This window comes from Nyctibius grandis, chromosome 6, assembly GCF_013368605.1.
Source record: "Nyctibius grandis isolate bNycGra1 chromosome 6, bNycGra1.pri, whole genome shotgun sequence".
Classification (NCBI taxonomy): domain Eukaryota; kingdom Metazoa; phylum Chordata; class Aves; order Nyctibiiformes; family Nyctibiidae; genus Nyctibius; species Nyctibius grandis.
The window spans coordinates 16,217,093-16,240,739 of NC_090663.1; the positions used below are offsets into that span (position 1 = coordinate 16,217,093).

General features: G+C 37.9%; 1 protein-coding gene across 7 annotated transcripts in view; it reads right to left on the reverse strand.

Moving 5' to 3' along the window:
• The window catches only part of RAB28 (RAB28, member RAS oncogene family), a 73,198-nt gene that overhangs the window by 9,475 nt on the left and 40,076 nt on the right, over positions 1-23,647 (reverse strand). For all 7 annotated transcript variants that reach the window (XR_011048422.1, XR_011048421.1, XR_011048423.1 and 4 more), the window contains exon 5: positions 2,422-2,525. Coding sequence is in view for 4 of the 7 variants with exons in the window: in XM_068403683.1 (XP_068259784.1) it covers positions 2,422-2,525 (104 nt within the window). In the remaining 3 variants the exon portion in view is untranslated. The remainder of the gene's footprint in view (positions 1-2,421; positions 2,526-23,647) is intronic.

Below are 23,647 nucleotides of genomic sequence, written 5' to 3' on the forward strand. Positions count from 1 at the left end.
ACGGGCCCTCCTGTCTCCCACTGATTGGTACCAGCTTTGCCAATTCTGCAGTTAAAAGCCTGCAGGTGTGATGGCAGGGGAGCTATTACATTTTGCCCTCTGCCCGTGCTGGGGGGAGCAACTCTGCCTGAGGAGGATTTCCAAGCTCTCAATCTTGGTTTTGTATATATTTGTATATATTTGATTATTTCTATTATTCTTATTATACTCTTTTTCATTACTATAGTTTATTAAAACTGTTTTAACTTTCCAACCCGTAAGTCTCTCTCCCTTTTTCCCTTTCCCTTAGGGTGGGGGGGGAGAGGGTTAACAGAGAGCGTCTGCCACCAGGTTAATAGCCGGCCCAGCTTTAAACCGCGACAACTACTAACAAACATTGCTTTTCATCATGCAGCTGCCACCCCCAAAAGGTAAGGCCTGTGTAAGTGCTTCTAGTAATTTTCAATGAAAATTTAAAAAAATACCATTTACACAATCCCTTCTTACACCTGACATGGAAACTAGTAACGAGTAAGCAGCACAACCAACAAGCCATGGTAGCTTCCAAAATAATTTATCTTTCTCTGAATTACTTGGTCTCATACTGGTCTATTCTACTAGCATCCACATAGGAGAAAGGAAATCCTTAACAGGCTTACCTTTTCCAGAGACCCAGTTTAACCCATACCAGGCTCTCAGGTGTACTGAGCTAGATCATCTGCCACGAGGACGCTTTGTGCATGAAACATCAGGCACAAGTTCAGTGCTTTAGTTATACAATTTGATGGACAGTAAGACAGCTAGACATACTAAATCTTTCATGAAAGCTTTTCTCCCCTGAGGAGACTTTTGGGCTTTTCTATGTGCATAAAATTATCTTTTGCAAACGAGTCTGCTGGAAAGATCTGAGGTAAACAAAACAAATCACTTCATTTATCTTAACTGAGTATTTAAGACTCCTCCAGTCTATATCCACAGTAGCAATGGATGGCTTCTTCTTAAATCACTGTCTAGGGTACACACCTTGTCTTTCCTGCACAGCTACCCAAATATATGAAGATTTTGAAAGGCCAGTATGTGGTAACAGTGAAAGAGTTAATTCAAATCTACATTGAAACTAAAAATGAACTACTGTAAACTATACTTCATACTTTCTTTTGTTAGTAGATATTTAAACAGAGATGTCCAGTTAACACTTTCTAGGTATGTTCAGATTTACTGTTGTTTTCAATCAGTAAGTTAAAAAAAGTACAATCAGATGCTGCTGTAACTCATGAATCAATTAAAAAGATGTAATAAAGATTCCTTCATAATTTGTAATGTTAAATATATCAACTTCATAAAAAGCACTGCTTTTTATCCCTATTACCAAATTCCACAAAAAGGTTGTCTCCTTGAGAAAGAATACATTTTATCAGATGCACTCTTCACTGACTGAAGTATTATAAAATTTTTCTTGTTTCTAGCATTAAAAAGCTTTAATTTTCACACTTCAAACAAAAATTTATGCCAAATATTTAACACAAACTATACCAAGGATCAGGATTCACTGCATTTGTAACAGGAGTATTGTTAGACTTTACAGAATTATATTATCTTATAAGATTAGGCAGTCCAATGTAGAAGTTTCATCAAAAATCTTAAAACAAGTGATTCCATTTGTGTTACAGAATTATACTTCCATATAATTGAACATGGTCTTACTGTTCAATAACATAAAAATAAAGTAAATTATGTTGTCATAAATAGGAGACAGATACAGGACTGTTTTACAGGAATGACAAAGTCATTAGGCATGTGACAGAAATCAAGTAAAACAATACAGTGTGATTTAATTTGACTGATACAGTCAACTGAAAAAGAACCTTTTCTTCCATAGGCTTCCAACTAAAACAAATAACCCAGTTAGCTCAGAGTCAGAAGACTGTTCAAAAATGTGCTCTGCAAAGCACTACAAATACCAGAATGTTCAAATTTCAATGGACCTGCAGAGGGAGTCTCTCTCATGGCTCAGGACCCCTATTAAAAACTTTGATCACAACAGAGTCTTGCGACATTACCAACTGTTGAAAGTTTCTATATTGATCGTCTATAGATAGGCCTCCACCTGGACTGAAGGAATAGATTTAACTATAGGCTGACAGCGAGATCCTGCTGGTCTCAGTTCTCATGCTGATGTGTAAGCTAGACCACTTCTATATTAAAATCTACACCTCAAACTGCAAATCAGATGAGAAGCCACTGTAATTAATAAAGAACATACACACTTATACAAAGATCTGTTTTTCACGCAAGTAGGTAGGCAAAAAGGAACTGCAGCAGCCAAAGTTCTCAATGGTTTGATATGTGAAGTATAATAAAACTGCTACATCATATCCCAGAATAATGGCTTTCTTAAAAAATATATATATAATCTATAATGATTTTATTTTTTGTACTTACAGAGTCTCCTGTCTTGGCCGACACAAAATGGCTACTGAAATTGTTTTCCTGACAAAATCGTTGGTGCTTGTCAACTTTCACTGTGCGCATATGCTCCAAGTCAACTAAAAATAAGTTGAAAAAAGGAAAAATTACTGCAATGGAGTCCATTTAGTTACCTGTCTTAGAAATTATTCATTGGAAACACATCAGATGTAATCTTTTCCTTTACAGACGTATACAAATGCAAGTGTCTTTCTTTTTATAATCATGTGCCAAACTAAAAATAACTAATTACCTCAGATTAATTTTATTTGCAAAACTAAAATGAAACCACAATTAAAATTATACAGTCAAATGGAATAAATTAATACTTGAAATAAAGGACAAATTTATTTCTGGATACACACAAGAAATTTGCAACAACTTTACTGCTAACTACACAGAAAAACCTGAGACAGAAATAAATTTTGAGCACTCTGTTTGCAAGCGTGATGCATATTGGAGATTCCAGTGTAATCTAAAGACCTTCACAAAACAGAGTTCGCCAAGCACATCTGAATCTACATGTTTTTTCTAAGTAAAAAATGTAAATGAGTTATAAAGAATTTTATTGCAGAACATGGTAGAGCAAAAACATACACTATAATAAAAAAATGAACTGAGTAAGAACATTGATGCTTAGTTACTTGTATATGAAGTTTTCAACTCTACAAAGGTACGGTTCAGAAAATTAAAAGCAGTAAAATGCATATTTCAAGAGTCACACGCATTTTCATTTTTATCATTTTACAACCACTGGAAGCAGAGCAAAGCTTTCAAATGGTATTTTATGTTGAAAAGCACTGGCTGCTTCCAAAACAACATGGAACTCAAGTCTTGCACAGGTTTTATTGTGTACATTCCAGTTTCTACAAATCTGAGGTAACTGGAAACTATATTGAACAGTTTCTCTTTTTATTGCATTACAGTTCCTATAAGGGTGTTGACTCAATGCCGTCAAATTATAAGGCAAATATATTCAGAAGGATTTAAGGACAACCAGGCTCTTTGAGTCAATACAGGAAAAAAAAACTTAAACTGATTTCCTGAGGAAGGGACCCAACTGACTTGTAAAAACTTGTAAATTTGCAAATCTAGTAAGCCTGCATAATAGTGTCATTTGATTATCAGCTGAAAAAATGCTCTCCTACTACATAAAAGGCTTTATTTTAAAATTATATTGGAGGTCTTTAATTTGTAGGCTCTGGAGATTTTCTCTTGGAGATTTTTAGTCTAACAGGGGATTCCTACACCCCATTTATACTGCTTACCTTGGTTATTACTGTTACTTGCACATCAGTAAGGCCTTGTTTATAAGAACAGGCCTAAAATCATCCAGTTACCACAGGCATTAATTTCTGAAGGACTAAAATACTCTGCTATTAACACTAATGTCTGTAGTATCATTTTTCATAACACTAAACATTGAATACGTAGTTTCATAAAAAATAGGAAGAACAAATAAATTCATTAAGATAAAACCCAAAGTCAATAACAATTTTGTTGAAAACTCATGCAGTCTACATAACAGCTACTTAACTTTTTTCTCTGAAAAATAACTACCAGGAGAGAGCCTCTGTTGAAACGCTTTTAAGAACAAAATACAGTATACTGCCAAATCATATCACTATTAACTATTATTTTTACTCTTCACTTATTAGCTTTAAGTGCAGCTTGGAAAACATAACAGTGAGATTACTCTTTGGGGAAAAATATATATTTATTTTCTTTATTTTCACTTGTCGAGCTCTTAAAGGAACCTTAACCCCACCTCCAAATTTCTCTCACTGTATTTCTTCGACTATACCCGAACTTCAAAAATCTACACACGATTACAATAAAAATAAACAAATAGATAGACAGATAGATAGCATTTACACTGTATCCCTCTAAAATACCATGACATGCTTATATAAGTCCATAAAGACAAGCTCACGAGTTACAATATCTCTCAAACTCTCCTTCCCAGGAAGGAAAGAATAGGGAGTGGAAGGACACAACAGCATGCTAAAAGATTGATGAATTTTCAGGAAGAAAATGCCATTGCCATATTGGAAACCATATCCTCAAATGTCTCCTATTTTCTATTTGAAGAAACATCAAGAATAATACAAGGGCAGTAGAGCATATACTTTACTACAGCAGAGAAATTAAAAGCACACAAGATCCTAGAATCTTACAGACTGGCAGTGAAAATCAAGGTGAAATTATGTTTCTGAATTTTGTGTAAATCTCAGTCCCTCTCCCCGCTTACAAGTATTTCACCTTGTGCCTTCTGAATTATGGGCAGTCTGCTGTGAACTGTACAGTTACTGTTATGCTAGATAACTGCCAGGTAACTGTCCATGTGCACACTCTCAGCCTGCAGTAAATGCAAGGCAATTCATGTTACATTAGCTTTCAGTGAAAGAGGGCACAGTTTTAGTACAAGAAAAGGGTTTCAAGTGTTAAAAAATATTTAACTATAAAAAGTTGCAGTTTGCAGTTAATGAAAGACAACTCTGCTAACTCAAATTACTTTGCATTGCCACAGGCTAAGGGCACAATCATAGACAGTTACTGAAGATCAGCTAAAATACAGTGAATAGTTACCCTCCAGTCCTTTTTTTTTTTAACATCTGACGTTGGTCAGCTTGACAGGCAGAATTCTTAGCACACCAGGAGATAAGTCTTGTCCAGCTTTTATTTAGACATCACAGCAAAAAGATTTTAAGGAGGGATTTGGAGGAGAAAAATGATTTTCTAAAAAGATGTTTATAAGGAATGCAGGGACTTTATAGAAAGAAAACTAGCAGCTGGCCAATGTGGGCTCATATGATGAGCCAATTAACAGCAGGAACAGATATCTTGGGATGAAGGATGATATTAGAATGCACTTAAAGCCATGGAAAGTTTAAAGGCAAAGACAAATAAGTTTTGGACAGAAAGAAAGAGAATCAAATACATAAATACAGTTTGATTTTACAAACCAGGAAAATGATCTTGCAGAATATTCTAAATGACTAGATAACACTGCATTGGCCAAGAAAAAGCAATTACTGAAATTAAGATGCAAAATAAGAACATTTTAACTGTGGCAATGGTTATGATAGGCCATATCTAACAAAGGTCTCAAAGAAAGAATCTGCAAGATTTGGACACACGTCAAACAAACATTTAGAGAAAGGCCCACAGTGAAGTTTATGTGCCAGATGGTACAGTCATCCTCTTCATCTGAAGTGAATGAGAAAGAAGACGACGACAGGGGAAAATTAATAGCTCCATTTTTACCGAGTAGCATTTAAATTGATGGCTAGAAATTCACAACGGGATGTCAAAAAGAGACACAAGGATTTTAGTTTGAAAAGAGAAAAGAGATAGAACTATTTGCAAACAGTGAATCTCTAAAGCACACAAATGTCACAAACCAGTACTTTGGATTAAGTGCTTGGATACAGACTCTGTTATCTACATTAACAACTTAAGTTTTCCGATCATGAAAAGCTAAAGCAACCCCAAGATGTGTAAATTTTACAGAACGCAGTGAGATCATTTCTTTGATCTATCATTTCTAAAATTCTAAAGGTCTTAAAAATGGGACCAACAGGAATGGTAGTTAAAGTACAAGTTAGCAAAGCAATAGTTAAAAATCAAAGGAGTACAAGAACATCGCTAATTCCTTGACTATACAGGAACCACTTAGTATATTCGCATTAAATGGAATACTTAAATAAACCACATGAAAACTGAAATCAGGAGAAGCAGAGGGACATCACGAGCAATAGAAGAGAGATAGGTCATAGTATTGTTTCACTGATTGGCCTGATGAGGACAGAAAAAGGGGCTCATCAGCCCCCAAAGTCATTTTGAAGTCCCTTTCTAAAAAAAATCATCTACAATATGGCTGCTGCCATTTGCTCATTTTTATGCCTAAAATACACACTAAAAAGCTTGCGTGACAACTACAAAAAAAAACACCACAGCTGCCAGATAGTCTCCAAAAATTATCTCCATTGTCCTAGTTGTCCCCTTCTGCAACTCCGTTTCTAACTAACTGGTCAAGAGCTCACCCTTTTGTTTCTTTAGAATCAAACCAAACATACACCTTTAAGCTTGTCTGGTGTGAAGAGTCATTTCAATTAAAGCTAGCAAGATAAATTGCTGCTCCATAACTAACAGATCTATACGTGTTTCTATGTACAGGTATCCCATAAAGATACTGGCACAACAAGAACAGATTAGGAACTTCAGTAATTCAGACATGACTTCCACCAAGCCAGACAGATCCGAGTGAAAAAAATCTCACCTCGTAGATGAAACCAGCATAGATCAGTGTCTGCTGTAGCAAAAGCAGGTAAGGCTTGCTAAAAGACTTGTTTCTCATGAACTCTAGAGAGTTCAGTTTTGATTTGTAGTTGAGACTAAACAGAGATCTAGTGAGGTGAAAAAAGGAAACAGAATCTAGGAAACAAGTATGAACCCCCCCCAGAAATCCCAAAGATACTCCCCTTTAAGGCATTCCTGAAGATGTGAGCAAAAAAATGGGTAAGAAGAAAACTGCAGAAGCTACGTAAGGAAAAAGATGTAAACACCATCATGGTCAACTCAGTGGAGAGCAAGTGACATTTCAAAGAAGACAAGGACAAAATAGCTGGTTTAAGTTAGGACCAGAGAGATTTGATTGGACCACATCTTCAGGTGATTTATATAAACAACACTTTCACCATCCTTTCAGTTCCCACCATACATCACTTATTTGCAGTGAAAAGCTTATAGACAGTGCTAACTCAAAATGGAAAAGGAAACTGTATTTTAAATGACTGTCTGCAAGGCCAGATACCATATGACAGAAAAATTCTGAGCAAACATTTGAGACAGTATAAATAGTTATTCAAAGTCAAATCTCTATATAACTTTACTTGAGAAATTAAGTCACTGAAATTTTAGTTTATTGGGTAGTAGCCAATACTACAAAGACACTAGATAAAGTGCTAGATAAAACACAAATGGGTGCTTTACAATCTACCCACACACAGCCATCCAACAGCAATTCAGTCTTGATTGAATAATTCTGCTATTTTTGACTCAAGACTCTGAAACCACTAATGGTAAATAAATTACTGCCAAATTTTTTTCTCTTACACTATTTAGATATATGTACCATTCCTTTAAGATAAAAAAGGCTTGCAACAAGCCACGTAGCACCACTGTACGGGGATGGGCTGCTTAAGGACATGGGTTAGTGGTGGACTTGGCAGTGCTAGGTTAACGGTACGACTCCATGATCTTAAAGGTCTTTTCCAACCAAAACGATTCTATGATTTCCATTCCATTACTCCATAAATACGTTGAAAACCAATAGTCAAGCAGTTTAAATACTCCTTTAGCTCACCTGCTTCACTGAAACGAACTAGAAAAAATATAATCAGCTTGCCAGAGTTTGCTTCAAGGAATAGAGTGTGACATCAAATACCACAGCTGTATTGTCTAAAATTAATTACATAAAAACACATATAACAATTTACCAGACTAATACAACTGGTACAAACATGAAGCCAGTAAGTATTTTAAAATATGGATCATCAGAAGAATGTTGAATGTTCTGGTTTTACAAACTTTCAAAATGCTGAAACTGTAATAATAGTGTATTTTTATTTAAATATTGTCATCCAAGCAAATAACTGCGCATACTCTAAAAAGGTAGCAGAACATCATTTACGCAGAATGCAAAGGCTGCTACTAATGCTATTTATTTCCCTTTCCCACAGGGCTGCCAGTCTCTTCTTTCATAACATCACTGGAGAAGAACTCCATGTAAAAATACACTTTTTTTAAAGTCAGAAAACATCCATTTTGCATAAATCTTCCTTTCAGATAATTCTGGAAGAAACACAAATATATAACTTGTACAGGTACTTCCAAGCAGCTGAAAAAATAGTGAGAGTACTTGTTCAGAATGGCATAAACAGCTGAGTGGCATGCATAATGCATGTTAAGCAAGTCTGAATGTTTAATAGTCTGTTGGCATTTCTCCTGGATCATGAGATTACACTTGCAAACTATAAGGCACTATACAGTCATTGTAGATTATTATACCAGTGATAACTAACCTAACTATTTTCTAAACCGTATGTATGAAAAGAAACGTAAGACAGTTCAGAGAATTTCAGTAAAGGGACGCCTCTCCCCCCAAATCTGACCGTCTTTCACTTTCAAAGCTTGCAATTGTAATAACTGTGAGGGAATGTGTTACAAAGGGGCAGTTCTCCTGTTTGAGCTAAACTTCTTTTATTGATAATTACAGTATTTGCCATTAAAATTGGTATTAACACATAAATGAATTTACAACTATCTAGTTTTGTAGTTATCATGCATATTATAACTATTTCATATTTTAATATAATCAAGGATAGTTTTAAAGTTATAAGTAAACATCTATATTAATTTACAGTACTGCATAAAAATATATTCTTTTATAGTATGCTGTGAAAAACGAAATATAAATCTTTCTGCAAAGTATTTGCAGCTGTTCACACAAGGTATACAATTACATAATGTTTAAATAATGAGCTATCACAATTAGCCCACACAGACATGACAAGTAAAATGCTTTAATAATTTATTAATTTGATTTACATGTGCTTAAAATTATGTACATATTTCCTCTTCTGAAAATACTCCAGGGTCATAAAAAAGGGGGCTGTATATGACGATCTCTTTTTCATCCTATTTTTTGTTATAATTTCAGACTCATTTGTTAAGAACAAACCTAGCTTGAGCACCTGAAAACCCAACAGAGTGATGAAGAAAATACTGTTATACAGTAATATCTTCATGCAGTAAGTAATACATCGCTCTACATGCGCCGTCAGTTTTATTTCAGAATGTGAAGGTTCTGCGTCTCCCACACATAAGCAAAAGTGCATGAAAAAGGGAATAAAAATGGGATTTCTCTAAGATGTGCCCAAATATCAACTATTCTAAAGAATAAAACAAAAATCATGATGAATACTGGGAGCAGCATCCTGGGTAACAGGATTTACTGCCCAGTTTAGCAGACCTCTGCCCCCCCCAGCACCTCAGCAGAGCATAGCTTGGCAGGTCCCACAGCTCTGGCCACAAGGAGCCCTTCTCAGGCCTCTTCTGCCCTAAGCAATATTACCCAGTTTTAATTCTAATTCTGCTACCACTACAAAGAAAAAAGAAAAAGGCAACAAAAAAACTCCCTAGCTTTTTATTACCCAGCTTACCTACTGCTTTCCCACTAAAAGATGGAGCTACTTCATTATGCCTTAGTTTTTTAAGAATATTTAAATGGGTTACTTAGAACTTCAAGCAAATGCACTTTCATTTTCTAATTAGATACAAAGGCTCTGTCTATGTAAATAAAAAATCATCTGATATAACATATATCTGATTTTATTAATAATTATTATCTGATATAATAACATAAAAGTAACCAGAATTATGCAGAAATAACAACAAATTCATTCAACAACAAACTGTACCGAGTCTGCAGTACTATCAGACTTTGTGTATTACCTACCTTTTAAAAATCAGTTTTGACTTGGTACTTTTAAATTACTACAGCACACACTTCTTGAATATTCAAACCTAAATGTCGGAGTGCAAACTGCAACTTTTTGTAGTTAAATTTTTGTTAATACTTTCAATCTTTTTCTCACACTAAAATTGTATAACTGCCAAGAAAAGAAAACTCTTTCATGGAAGTCCTGAAAACTATGCCACTACTCTTGATTTAAGGAAGCTCAAAACGGAATATAAATATAGTTCCAGTACAGATTTTCTCAGTAATTTTTTTAGGTTATCAAGAAAACATCTAGAGTGTTGATCTGGTTATACTCATGTCAGACAAACTACATGTCACATTAACTACCTCCAGGAAGTTATTCCAAACACAAAATAAACTGTTTATGCCCCTTCTCAGATAGATAGCATGACAGATTGTTATTAGTTGAAGACAGATGAAATACATTAATTTGATTGCAAGCATGTGTTTACTTTCTCACTCTCATGCACACTCTACTGCTGATGCTTCCCTATGAGGACACAGTAACAAATCAAATGTTGTATTAGAAGACTTGCTAAGGTAAAATAATAATAGCTGGTGCTGCACTTTAATACTTAAAAAACTAATCTTAACTTTTCCAGTTACATCAGGAAATTACTGGTTTCAGAAAGAAAAAGAAAATGATAGCTTAAAAACTCTTGTAATTTACACAAAACATTGTAACACTTCCTCTAAAAAAAATCAGAATTATCATCAAATATGCTTGTCAATTATTAAAGAAAAATATAACTCTCTAAATGCCAAATCTACGATCTGAGCTCCTTCTAAATCAAAAGACAAATTCCTACAGACACAAGAAAATGTATGCTTAATACGGCAAATGAAAGGTGGGCAATTCCTAGGTCTCCAGTTAAAAACAGAAAGGCATCTTGCCTGAGAAGTGAGGTCTGCCTGGTTTTATGCATACCTCTCTTATGGGTCTCCACTTATTTGTACAAAGACTATGTGGAATTCTCTTTTCTCTCAAGAATGAAATACGAAGACACAAAATCTGTGATGAGCTTCTTCAAATAAGTGTAATTCACACAATAAAATCAGGTTGATGATGCTAATAATTTGTTCTAACAGAGGAAATAAGAAGAAATAATGTGTTTAGCATGACAAGTTATCTTTGATTTGTATTTATGGAAGTAGCTGTAGTCTTTATATTAAGCTTTCTACATAAAAACATACCATATTAAATGAGATTTTCAAATACTGTTAAATAATAAAGGATTACAGAATTTTTTCTTAAGCTATAAAACATAGTGGTTGTGCATCTTTAGAAGACAAAAGACTAATAAGGTTAACATTTCCAAGATCTAAAATAGGTTTCAAGAAAAAAACAGGAAGAGCAGGCAGAAGCAAATGTCTCCACCTCAGCCCACCAAGTGCAGCTAACTACAGAGGACACAAGGTGACAGGATTCTCGCCTAATAACCAGCATGTATGTTTGGTAGATGACAGGTCGTTTTTAAGACAGTATGTTAACCTTTGCAAATACAAACAGCAGGCATCTTTTCATACCAAAGTAAAATTTCTTATGAAGAAAAAAAGAATGCACCCAAGTTTCTTTTCAAAACTAAGATGACAGATGATTGGCTTACACAGCTTGAAAAGACAGTTGAAGAGAAAATAAGAATTCTTTTTCTCAGCTAGACATTTCCCATTTTCATTTTTCAATAAATTCTTGGCAGAAATTCTTGGAACCATTTATCATTTGACTGAACAGACTAAGATTATACTGATAGTTAGAATCTGATCCCTTCTGTTAGGTACCTATACTTCTTATCCCTATCCCTAATGCAGACATTTTTGGAAACACGTATTCAAAAAAGAGGGTATTACCAAACAAATACACAATTGAGTCACCTTGTAGTATTACCTTAGGATTAAAACATAATTGGAAAAACTCTGCCTTTTTTTGCCTTTTTTAAAAGGGTACCATAAGGGCACAGAAAGCAAGAGAGGAGAATGAAAAGCATGTGTTGACTGTCATCTCCCCACCCTGCAACTCAAATGACAAGTACATCGAAGATATATCTAGGCGGCAGGCAGTGGCATCACAAAGAGATGACCGAGTTAACTTGAAATGCATCAATCTGGGCACGAGGAGTTCACATGTGGCAGTACAGACCTCTGTGCAGATGATGTTACCACATATCTCTGTTTACTGTCTGCAGTGTACAGACCTAAATAAACACGCCCTTAGGGTAAAGCTTAACAAATCAAGTGGGGGTGTGAATGAAAGAACTTGAAACCCTTTTGTGTGTACGGGTATGGAGAATGAACAGCCCAGCTTCAGCAAATTAATGCCACTCCCTCTCGAATGCATCATCTCACAGGACTTTAATGTTCTCTAATCTCACACCTTTGATTAATTAGTTTTTACTTTCCACAGAGAAATGTGTCCTAAGATTCCAAGCTCCTCCTGGAAAGACAACAGTTTGTTCACTCTTGTTTTTATCTAGACAGTCAGATTCTTACATGGTCCTCATCGCCGGTTTATAAGCACTTTGTAATTACTAACAGATCATTTGCTGACTCATTCTCTTCCCAGTAAATTAGCCAAATACTATTCTTATTTTTACAAATGGAGAAATTAAACATATATGAAAAGATAAATTTAAAGCCTTGCCTAAGATCACATGAAGTTTCACTGAACCATGAATCGCTTTGTGCACTAATCTTTCATCTTCTTTAACACTTGTGTTCAGGCTTCCTAATCTTTGTGCAAACGTGAAATTTGATAGCAATTAGTTTTACTTCCTTATTAAGTTAAAGCTGTTAATTTGGACTCAAACATCTTTGTAAATAGCTATTTCCTGGAGACAAGGAGAAATGAGAAAATGGCTGGGACAGGAGAACACCCCCAGCTGGATTTTTCTTGCTATATTAATCCAATTATAAAAATCACTGGCAGTCACAGTGACAAGCACAGCACATGAACGCAGTTGGGAAATGCTTATTTATTGAACAACATCGAGAAAGCAAAACAAACCAAACTAACCTGTACTCACACAAACCATAATCCAGGATGCCCAACAGCAGCTGGAATTTCAGCCCCCACAGGCACACTCTAACACAGTGGCATTAGACAATGAAATATCTAATGAAATTATAAATTATACAGTAATAGCATTAGGGTGACCATCTCAAAGAAAAAGCAATTCAGTTCATTAAGTACTATAACTCAAATACAATATGGCATAAAAATATGTAATAATTCTTTGGTATCTCTGCAACTCTAGCTGCAGTATTTCTTCTCACATTCTTAAAAGTTTCTACAAGTAATAAATACAATATTTCACTTCTTGGATCCAGCATCCTTCACAAACACAGTAATTAAACACACTCATTAAAAAAAACAAATTTCAAGTGGTATGTCATTTTCTAATTGCCAACGTTTTAGGGACACTAGCAAGAAAAAAGTTATATTTAGAGTCTACATTTTCTCTCACCAATATAACACTACCCTTTACAGAGTAATGAGAAACACGTAATTACTTGATTCGTAATCTTGTAAGAATATTTTTAACACTACGATCACTGTAATATATATTTTTTTAAATGTATGAACTCCTCTGGACAAATGAACTTCTATGAGGCTAACTTCAAAAAATAGGTTTCTCTTTAGATCACACATTACCATTTTTGATAGCAGTTTTCAGACTTCCCTCTACCAAACTTTAATGACTGCCCAAGCACTCTGAAACAAAACTTGCTGACAGAAAAATAATAACAGACCCTTCTTTGATTCAACATGAAATTATTTTTATCACGGTTACTGAAACAATATAAAAAACTGTTTAAATTGGTTTACTTAGCTGAGATACTAGTGACAAATTGCTGGACTCCAATAGCTTTTTTCACAAAACAATTTCCCTTTTTGTAATATTAACTCTTCCTTTTAGGACAGAGATTTAAGAAGTGTAAAAGAATCTTAATTTCTCACTAATTCAACTATAGATATTATTTGTTTTAGTTTAATTTAATGATTTCATAAACTCAATAATATGTAAAAAAGATACCACAGTACTGCGATTACTGAAATTCAAAGTGAATATTTTTTTTTAATGTTCTTTAACACCTTAGTGAAGACATAAAGCTGTAATGTACTAAACATTCAGAAGATGGTGCTAGTCCAATACATCTGCAAGCCATGGATGGATCAGCTTTTCCTCATCTCTTTCAAATATTTTCTCTAATTTTGATGTACCTACTACATCATCACTGAATTTGTCAATCCCAGGACAAGGTACAGTCATCTTCACTTAAACACTAAGAACATACTAAATGATTTATCATTCTAAAATTCACAAAGATTTAGTGGATTGACAGCCATAAAATATAAAGCTCATCATAATTCCATCAACTCAAGCTCTTGGGATCTTAATGAAAACTCATACAACGTTTCTTAGATCCTACCTTCGGTCACTCACATCTGTCTCCTGTTGCAGTCAACAGCAAGAGTTTCTGGCCACAGTTTCAAGACCTACCGACACCAGCATCAAAGCTCAGAAAACCTCACCAATCTGTCCCACTCCTGGTTGTTCATTCCCACCCTCGTGCCACAGTGCACTATTCTCTCCTCACCTGCTTAGGAGACCACACAACTCGTATGAGCTTATGAAGCTCAATAAGCTCATCCATGTTAAAAATAGCCATTTCTTTTTGCAATGTTCTGTTTAACCCAGATCAAGTCACAGATCCGATTTCCCGTGGGGCAGTGGTGCTAACTTCAAGCTGTAAACTGGCTTCAGGGCAAAACCAACCCATCATGGAGCTGCAGCCTCCGTGAGCTCAGAAGGGCTGAATTCCTTGTCAGCATTCAAAAGGACAGGCAAGTTAACAAAGTTGGTCTCACTATTGCATAAGAAAAACTAAATTTTTCATGTTATTAAAGGCAAGTATCTCCTTTTAAGAGATTAGAAGCAGTCTGTAATTATAGACAGAAGACAAAAAAACCCCACATACCTTCCCCCCACCAAACCCCCACAAAATATTAGACACATTTGCAGCTCTGCCTGTAATTCAAACATTCTACAGTGCCTTGTAAGCTAGGTACAGTTGTACAAGTAATTTCTTCCAAAAATAGTAAATCCGGACATATTATAACATCAAGTGAAAAGCTTCACCCTTACACAGCAGTTCCTAAAACAGTGTTCTCAAAATAATGCACAGGAATATATCTCAGAGTAATATATTTCATGAAGCCATGGAAATGAACTATTAATACAAACCTTCTTCCTATAAAAAGCATTTACCTAATAAATAACACTTCCTCACAGGACCTACTCCAGCATTCTTGATGATTACTGCTGCATCCATCTATACAGACTGCTTCCACAGGTATCCTTCTGTTGATTTCATGCCAAACAGCCATCTTAAAAAACTGGCTGTCCTCTCAAGTGTGATGCTTTTATCCAATACTCTGAATTACTTGCTCCTAACAGAGCCAACCCAGGTCAGCTCCAGGGCCTTTCCATGCCTGATTCCATTGCTGCTTCCAGCAGATGTAATAAAGAGTTGGAGACACTTAGTGCTTCTCCTACATACCTCTCGGGAGCTCTCCCACAACAAAAATTATAAATTAACATGAAATCATTCACTGGGATATAAAAACAAGCCTTAAATGTTCAAAGATCAGGCCAAGTCAGTATTATTGTTATTACAATAAACCTTCAGCATTAAGCAATTTCAAACATCAGTTCTTCTTCCAAACTTTTTTCAATGTAGAGGCAAGATTGGCACATATCTGAGTGAAATTACTCACTTACTAGGCCATTTATTACTGCTTAACTGTTCCATGTGTATCAAATCCTGTTTGAGAGCAGCCCAGTTTTTCTTCCATTTGGAAGCTTTTGTAACTAATTATTACCAAGCCAAACTGTTTTTAACTGGCAGTTAAAAATTAATAGTACAACTAAACTTTATAGTAAATTACTTTTTATAAGGAAAAAGTAAGACTGCTTAGTAAAGAAATACATCCTTTAACTATAAAAGGTGAAATGAAAACCAAACATATCAGATCACTGATAGTAAATTTATCAGCTATTTCTTATATTGAGCCACAGCATTTCAAAGACTACAAAGAACTGAATTCAAACTATTTATATTTCAACAATATGATGATTTCGAAACAGACAGTAGAAGTGGGACTGTACAAACCTCTTTCACATTTGCCAACTCACATATTTCATTATCACTAACTAGTCGCCCAGGCAAAAAACACCCTGAATTTCAATCAATAAATCAATCTTTGATTCATTATTGTCATGAAGAACTGTTCTTGTCTCCAAGTAGATTGAGTATATAGCTTGTTTCTTCCTGACATAAATTTCTATCATAATATCAACACTTTGGTACAAAACTTCGTTAACTTAATAGGAGGCTGTAATTGATTCAGATACTGAGGAAAAGTTACAAAAGCTCTTCTACAATATTTCTGTCTACTATTTTTCCAAACAAATTAAAACATCAAATAGTGGACACACTAAGACAGAATATATTAATATTGCAACTTTACAATATTGACCAGTCCCAGCTGAGCAAGAGGAACCAACTCATCAGGCTAGCTACAAGGGACTGAACGATAGCCATTAACAACTTTGTCCAAGACTATAAAGCTATATAATGCATAAAGGACCCAAAGGAATAAGAAAAGTACTTTGTACATAATTTGATTGTCACTGATCTAACAAAGCAGGGTCCATACTCTTCTCAGAGCTAACCTGGGCATCGGGCTGTGCAAAGCAATCCAATTCCCTCTTCTTGTCTCACACACAAAAACAAAAAACAAACAAACATATCAAAAAAAACCCTACACCAAAAAAAAATTTATCAAGAAAGTAGATGGTTCAGTCGAAGGGGCTGGCCCGAAACTAGAGTTAGAAAAGTGGTAGTTTCTTGAGCAGCTTAAGTTAACAGAATTGCAAATCAAATGGATCAAATGCTGCTGGCCAAGCACTTCCAAACCTTCTCATGTGATAGTACCACTGCAGAATAAAAGGAATCCACGGGTTCATTCAAACAAGACCTCCTCCTGTTATTCTGTTCAGTTTAGGTTGGATCAGTGAACAGAACCAACTCTCTGTGCAGTGCTACCATGACTACAGTTGACAAAAGCAAAACTGAGTTAAGTCAATTGCAAAACCACCTCCTCAGACTGGGCTGAGTGTTGTGGGGAATACAGCATTGAGAACAGCTGAATTTGGACATGTGTATCCAGTCTTAAAAATTTTTGTCAGGATTCACTTTAATTTAAAAATATTAAGCAAGCAAGTTAAAGTTCAGCTGGGACTTCTTTTTGTAAACTTTTTAACACATTCTTTCTAAAACTTCCTAAAACCAAAGATGATTTTAACATTCTGCTTCGTTCAGTTTTGATTGATGTTAGCAAAATCAGCTACATATGATTTAGAGAGGAATTTTGATGCAGAAAGTGTATTTTCCCAGATCATTTGGTCAGTCATGACCTCAAACAGTTAAAGAAACCCACTGTACATTTTATAGTTAAGAGTCCTCAAGGATAAGCAGCACTACTTCCTTTGCTAGGTTTGAAAAGGAAAGGGAGAATATGAGTCAAGAAGTTAACAAGTCCCTTGTAAATAACCCCAAGATATCTACTAAAATTTTAGCACAGCCCTGATGACGACCTAGTTTCTTTGTGACTTAGTACACTCCTCTTCTAATATACATTAAGAGGGCATGGAGTTTCCGCAGGCATAATTTCCATGGGTGAAGTTTTCAGAATTAGAATAGTAAAGAGACTTTAGTTAATGGTTAAACATTAATTTAGGCCATCACTGAGCACTCTTTGAAAAACTGTGTCACCATCGTACTTCCATTTAAAACATATTTATAAAAATGTATTAAACAACATGTTAGATTTTCAGAACTTTTCAGCAAAACAAACTTCTTTAACATAGTCCAGAGAAGAAGCGGGGTTTTCAGAAGAGTCTGTGTGACTAACACAGCTGAATTTGTTAAGAGCAGATACTGTAAAGACCCTCAGGGCCTAAAATTAATCACTAGGGATTACTCGGATACTCAGTGCCTCTTTCTATCCCACAGACTTCTTAATTACTTTATCCAAAGACTGTTGTATTGAAAAACAAATGAGAGACTGTGGAGCAACCACCAGAACCCAGGTTATATTCTCTCACCTGCACTGTTACAACCAACCAGATACAAAGAAATACACAGAAATACAGCTACACAACCTAAGGCACCAATGGCAAAATGCAGAGGGGTGTTTCGTTCGCTGTTCTGGGGTTTTTTTTGGAGGGTGGAATGGGGGAGCAGGAGTTGTAACAGCTCAAGATGAAGAATTTGTTTTCTTAAAATCTGATGTTTCAAGGTCTGGTATAACCCATGACAGTAACTTGCCTCAAGGAGCAGTCAACAGCAAGTATTGAGGCAGGAAAATAAGAAACAGTACAACTGCAATGATCATTCCTTGATACACACCTCGCTTTCAGACAATCTGCGTTCCTCAATCTGACACATCTCCAGGTTGCTAGGAATCCAGCCAAAATGTGGACCAGCCCTTCATCAATCTCTGTGGTTTCTTTCTGAACCCATGTGCACTTTTGGATTCTACAACAGTCAATGAATAGGACTTCCACCATTTAATTATTCACAATGTGAAAAACTAATTTCATCTGTTTATTTTAAGCTTGCTGCTTAATAAAACAGCATGAGATTTCCTCAGGTTTGTATTGAAAATATGTTATGTAATTATTCTCTGAAGTAAGGGGAAAACGGGGGCGCGGCTCGCAGGTGCTGGGCGACGGACCAGAGTAACGACACAATCTCAATGTGAGTACGGAGGTTCTCCGTTTATTAACAAAGAAAGCAGCGCTTATATAGACTGTGTATATGTTAATCATGTGCCCCGATCGCACTTGTGATTGGTCTATAGATTTACATACTCAGAGCCGTGACCGCCCCCCCCCCGCCCCCCCACCAGACGCAGCTCTGCTTCCCACCGAAGCAGGCACCACGGGGTTCTTTGTTTTGCACCGTTCAAGGGGAGTCCAAGGTCGCTAGCTCTGGGCTTAACCCTTGCTCAAAGCCTGGGTTGCTCAGACTGCTCAGTGGCACAAGATCGTGCCCCTTCTCACTTAACCAAACCTCTACAATTCCCCCTTCTTGTTTGTGAGCAAGCCAGGCCTGATTTACAAGTTTCATTAAAGCTTTCTGCAAACAAGAAAATAAACATGGTAACACTAACAAGATAACTGCAATCGCAAAAACTCTCGTAAGAACCATTTTTACCAGTTCCATCACCCATCCGATCTCTCGGGGAGGTGTGGTTTTACTGATCGGCTCGGCACCCAAAGCGGTCCCTGGTCGGTGGCCACGCACATATACCCCCGCCCACTAAGGATCACTGGCACCGGTCCTTTCCACTCCCCTGTAGCAGGTTCCCAATAAATCACCTGTAACTGAGGTATAATGGTGTTATTATTAAATTTCAACTGCTGGTGATGTACTACAACCGGTGGTTCTTCTCGGTCCACTGTTAAACACAGAAAATTCAAAGTAAACAACACTTTATGCAACCGCGATGTTGGATCAGTATCTACCTCCTTCTGTCTCCTCAAATATTCATTTAAGGTTCTATGGGTACGTTCGATGATCCCCTGACCTGTCGGGGAGTGTGGTATACCAGTAACATGTTTCACTCCCCAGCGCGTTAAAAATACACGAAACTTTTGGCTGGTGTATGCTGGCCCATTATCTGTTTTGATCTGTTCTGGCACCCCCATAACGGCAAAACACGCCAACAAATGTTTACAAACCTGTTGCACCTTTTCTCCGGACATCGTGGATGCCCAGATTAACTTCGAAAAAGTATCTACTGTGACATGTACATATTTTTGTCTCCCAAACTCCGGAATATGTGTTACATCCATCTGCCATAGCTCAAGTGCTGCCAAACCCTTCGGGTTTACACCAATACCAATGCCTGGTCCCTGAGCCCCACACCTCGGACATGCTTGAACAATAGATTTTGCCTCATTTTCTGTTATTCCAAATTGTCTCTGTATTCCTTTTGCATTTTGATGGAAATGCTCATGACTTTGTCTAGCTTGTTGAAATTTGTCTAAAGGAGGAATATGGCAAGCAGGACTAACCAGAGAGTCTGCCACCTGATTGCCCTTCCCCAAACCAAGATCCCATTGATGACTCCACACATGTATTATGCAACAAGGTGCACTGCGTTGTCGCATAATAGACCGTAATTGCAAGAATAACTGCCCAAGGCGGGGATTTTGTGTGTTTCGGAGCAATGCCTCCTCCAAGCGTGGGATGACACCTGCTACGTACATAGAATCTGTGACTATATTTATAGCCCCATCCAGCCAATTTGTTAAGGCCCAGCCTACGGCAGATAGTTCCAGAGTCTGTAAGGTATCATCGGTCTGACCATACAACATGTGGTGTACCCAATCCCCTTTTTCCTGCCACACGCACACCACTTTGCGCTGTTTCTTTCCCGCATCTGTATAGACTGTTAACCCTTCCACTATTGGTGTTTTCTGTACTTTAGATTTTTCTATCCATTGATTTTTCTGTAATATCTGCCATAATTTACCTTTCGGTTGCTGTGAATGGACTTTTCCTTCGTACCCCAAAAACGCCTCCTGAATGGGTTGAGAATTATGGAACCACCATTCTAGGTCTACAGCATTAACAGGAATACTAATATCCGCTGGATCCAGTCCCGTTAATTCTATAATCCTAGATCTACCCTTTCTCACTAGTTCCCCTATGGCTTCTGGTCTAGTCTGTATGCTTGTCTTTGGTTGTACACTAAGGAATACCCATTCCAACACCCAAAAAGCTTCATCTTTATCGTGGCATTTGTAGTGGCATTGGTTGTAGCCCTGGGGGAGTTCCCCCTTTTTGTTTTGCCACTGACAAATGACACCACAAACCATATTTTCACTGTTAATTACAAGCAGAGACACAGGTAGTTCACGAATGCGTCGCGATGACCATGCAGTTTGTAACTTGGCGATGATTGACCGCAACGCGCTTTGTTGAGTCTCAGACAGCTGTATGGTGTCAGCAGGGTGTGATCGTCGCAGCAGTTCAGTGAGGGGGGCGATCTCGGTATTCGAGATACCAACACAGTTACGGACCCACTGAATATCTCCGAGAAGCGTTTGTATATCCTTCAGGTTCTTCAAATCTGTATGTAGCTCCACCTTTTGAGGTCGGATTTGAGCATCCAAAATTGTCCATCCTAAGTATTTCCAGGGATCAGTTCGTTGAATCTTTTCTGGTGCAATCACGAGACCTTTCTCCGCCAACGTTGTTGTTAGTTTGTGGAGACTTTCTTCTGAAAAAGGATCGGCCTGACATAACAAAATATCATCCATATAATGATAGATGATAGTCTGTGGCCATAGCTGGCGCAATGGTTTCAGCGCCCATGCTACATAGAGCTGACATAACGTAGGTGAATTTTTCATGCGCTGCGGTAGAACTACCCATTCATACCTCTGAGCTGGTTCCGCTTTGTTGATAACAGGAATAGAAAAGGCAAACCTCATGGTGTCCTGAGGATGTAAAGATATGGTGAAAAAACAGTCCTTCACGTCTACAATCGATATATGCCATCCTGCTGGTAACATGTTAGGTGACGGAATACCTGGTTGCAATGCTCCCATTGCTTGCATTTGCTCATTAATTTTCCATAAATCATGTAATAATCTCCACTTTCCACTTTTCTTAGGGATGACAAAAATGGGTGTATTCCAAGGACTAACTGAGGGTTTGATATGTCCTGCTTTTAACTGTTCCTCTATTAGTCCCTTAGTAATCTGCAGTCGCTCTTCAGTCATAGGCCACCTCAAAGCAGTTGTAACATTAGGTTGGTCAATTTAAATACTGTGGCTCCCTGTTGGATATACACACAATCTTTACACCCAAACATTAATGCATACAAAGCAACAAGGCATTGTTAAATAAATCAACAAAATATTAATTGCTGCAACTTAGACCCTGTGACCAATCACACATGATTAAAATTACTTCCCACATTCACATCCACAGTACTCTTCCACCATTTAACATCTCAACCAAAACGCTACACATGTAAAACATTCACTAACAGGCAAAAGTACTAAACCTGTATATTTGGTATTGCAAATACACTTATGTAGCGTCTGATTTTACTCCATACTGTGTAACTGCAGCTTTTGCTTGTTGAAGAATTTTCCAATCATGTGGTTCCCACACCGGGAGTCGAACCTGGGCCGCCGGGGTGAAAACCGGGAATGCTAACCGCTAGACCACTTTTGGAACGGCGCTCGTCTATCGCTTAGGTGCTGTACCTTTAAATCCTTTAATTCTCGCAAGACCTGCTGTAAAAGGCCGGTGGCGTCGGTTTCCGGGTTCCCACGGTCAGGTGGGCTAGATGACGTCGATCTTGATTGACAGGGCGAAGGAGGAAGGGGCGGGTACTCCGGCGGTGCAGAGGGGATGAGCCCCCCCCCTCTCCGCCGGCCAGCTGGGCAGGGTCAGGAGGGGCTGACCACCCCTCTCCCTCCTCCTCTTCCGGTTTCCGCTCCCTTTGCCACGTGACTCTCCGAGAGCCACGTTTTTCTTTGTTTGCAACCTCCTCCTCTAAATTCTTACTGCGCCATCGCTCCCGGGAGACCGCCACCTCTACCGCCGCACGGGCTTCGGCTATAGACGGTTGTACCGGCGCCAACATGCCCTTAACTGCCGGTAACCCGAAGAAACGAGCCAGAGCCCCAGGAGTTTTTTCCTTTTTGGGGGGGGGGTGGACTCCGGTGCCGGCCGCATCTCAGCAGCCATGCGGGCGACCTCTCTTTCTGCCCTCATAGTTTTTAAAGTCTCTATCACGTTTTGCCAGAGTCCACGCACCTCCCCAATTTCTTTTTCCTCGGGGTCCCTCTCAACAGTCTTTTCCCACATAGTGTCTCCCATTTCTCTCCATTCCTCCACGGAAAATACAAGCGCTGTGTCTTTAAAATGTCCCCAGCGCTGGCCCAACTTTATCAGCTTAATTAGCTGTTTCTCTGCTGTCTTGCTCCCTCTCTTAGAGAGGATACTTGCGAGTAACACGGCTGCAGCCTCTGTCTCCATGGCTGCCCTTTTTCCAGTGTCCGCTCTGCCTTATTTGACCCGAACAGCACCAACCAGTGTCTGCTCTGCCTTTTTTGACCTGAGCAGCACCTTAACTCTGGGAGCTGAGTGGCCAGCTCTTCCAGTGTCTGCTCTGCCTTCTTTGACCCGAACAGCACCTCTCCCAGCCGTCTTTTTCCCCAACACCTCCTTTTTGCTGCTTACCGCAGTCTCGGAGAGAGCACGCCGAAGGGAACCATCCTCTGCTACCAGTTGAAGTAAGGGGAAAACGGGGGGGCGGCTCGCAGGTGCTGGGCAACGGACCAGAGTAACGACACAATCTCAATGTGAGTACGGAGGTTCTCCGTTTATTAACAAAGAAAGCAGCGCTTATATAGACTGTGTATATGTTAATCATGTGCCCCGATCGCACTTGTGATTGGTCTATAGATTTACATACTCAGAGCCGTGACCGCCCCCCCCCGCCCCCCCACCAGACGCAGCTCTGCTTCCCACCGAAGCAGGCACCACGGGGTTCTTTGTTTT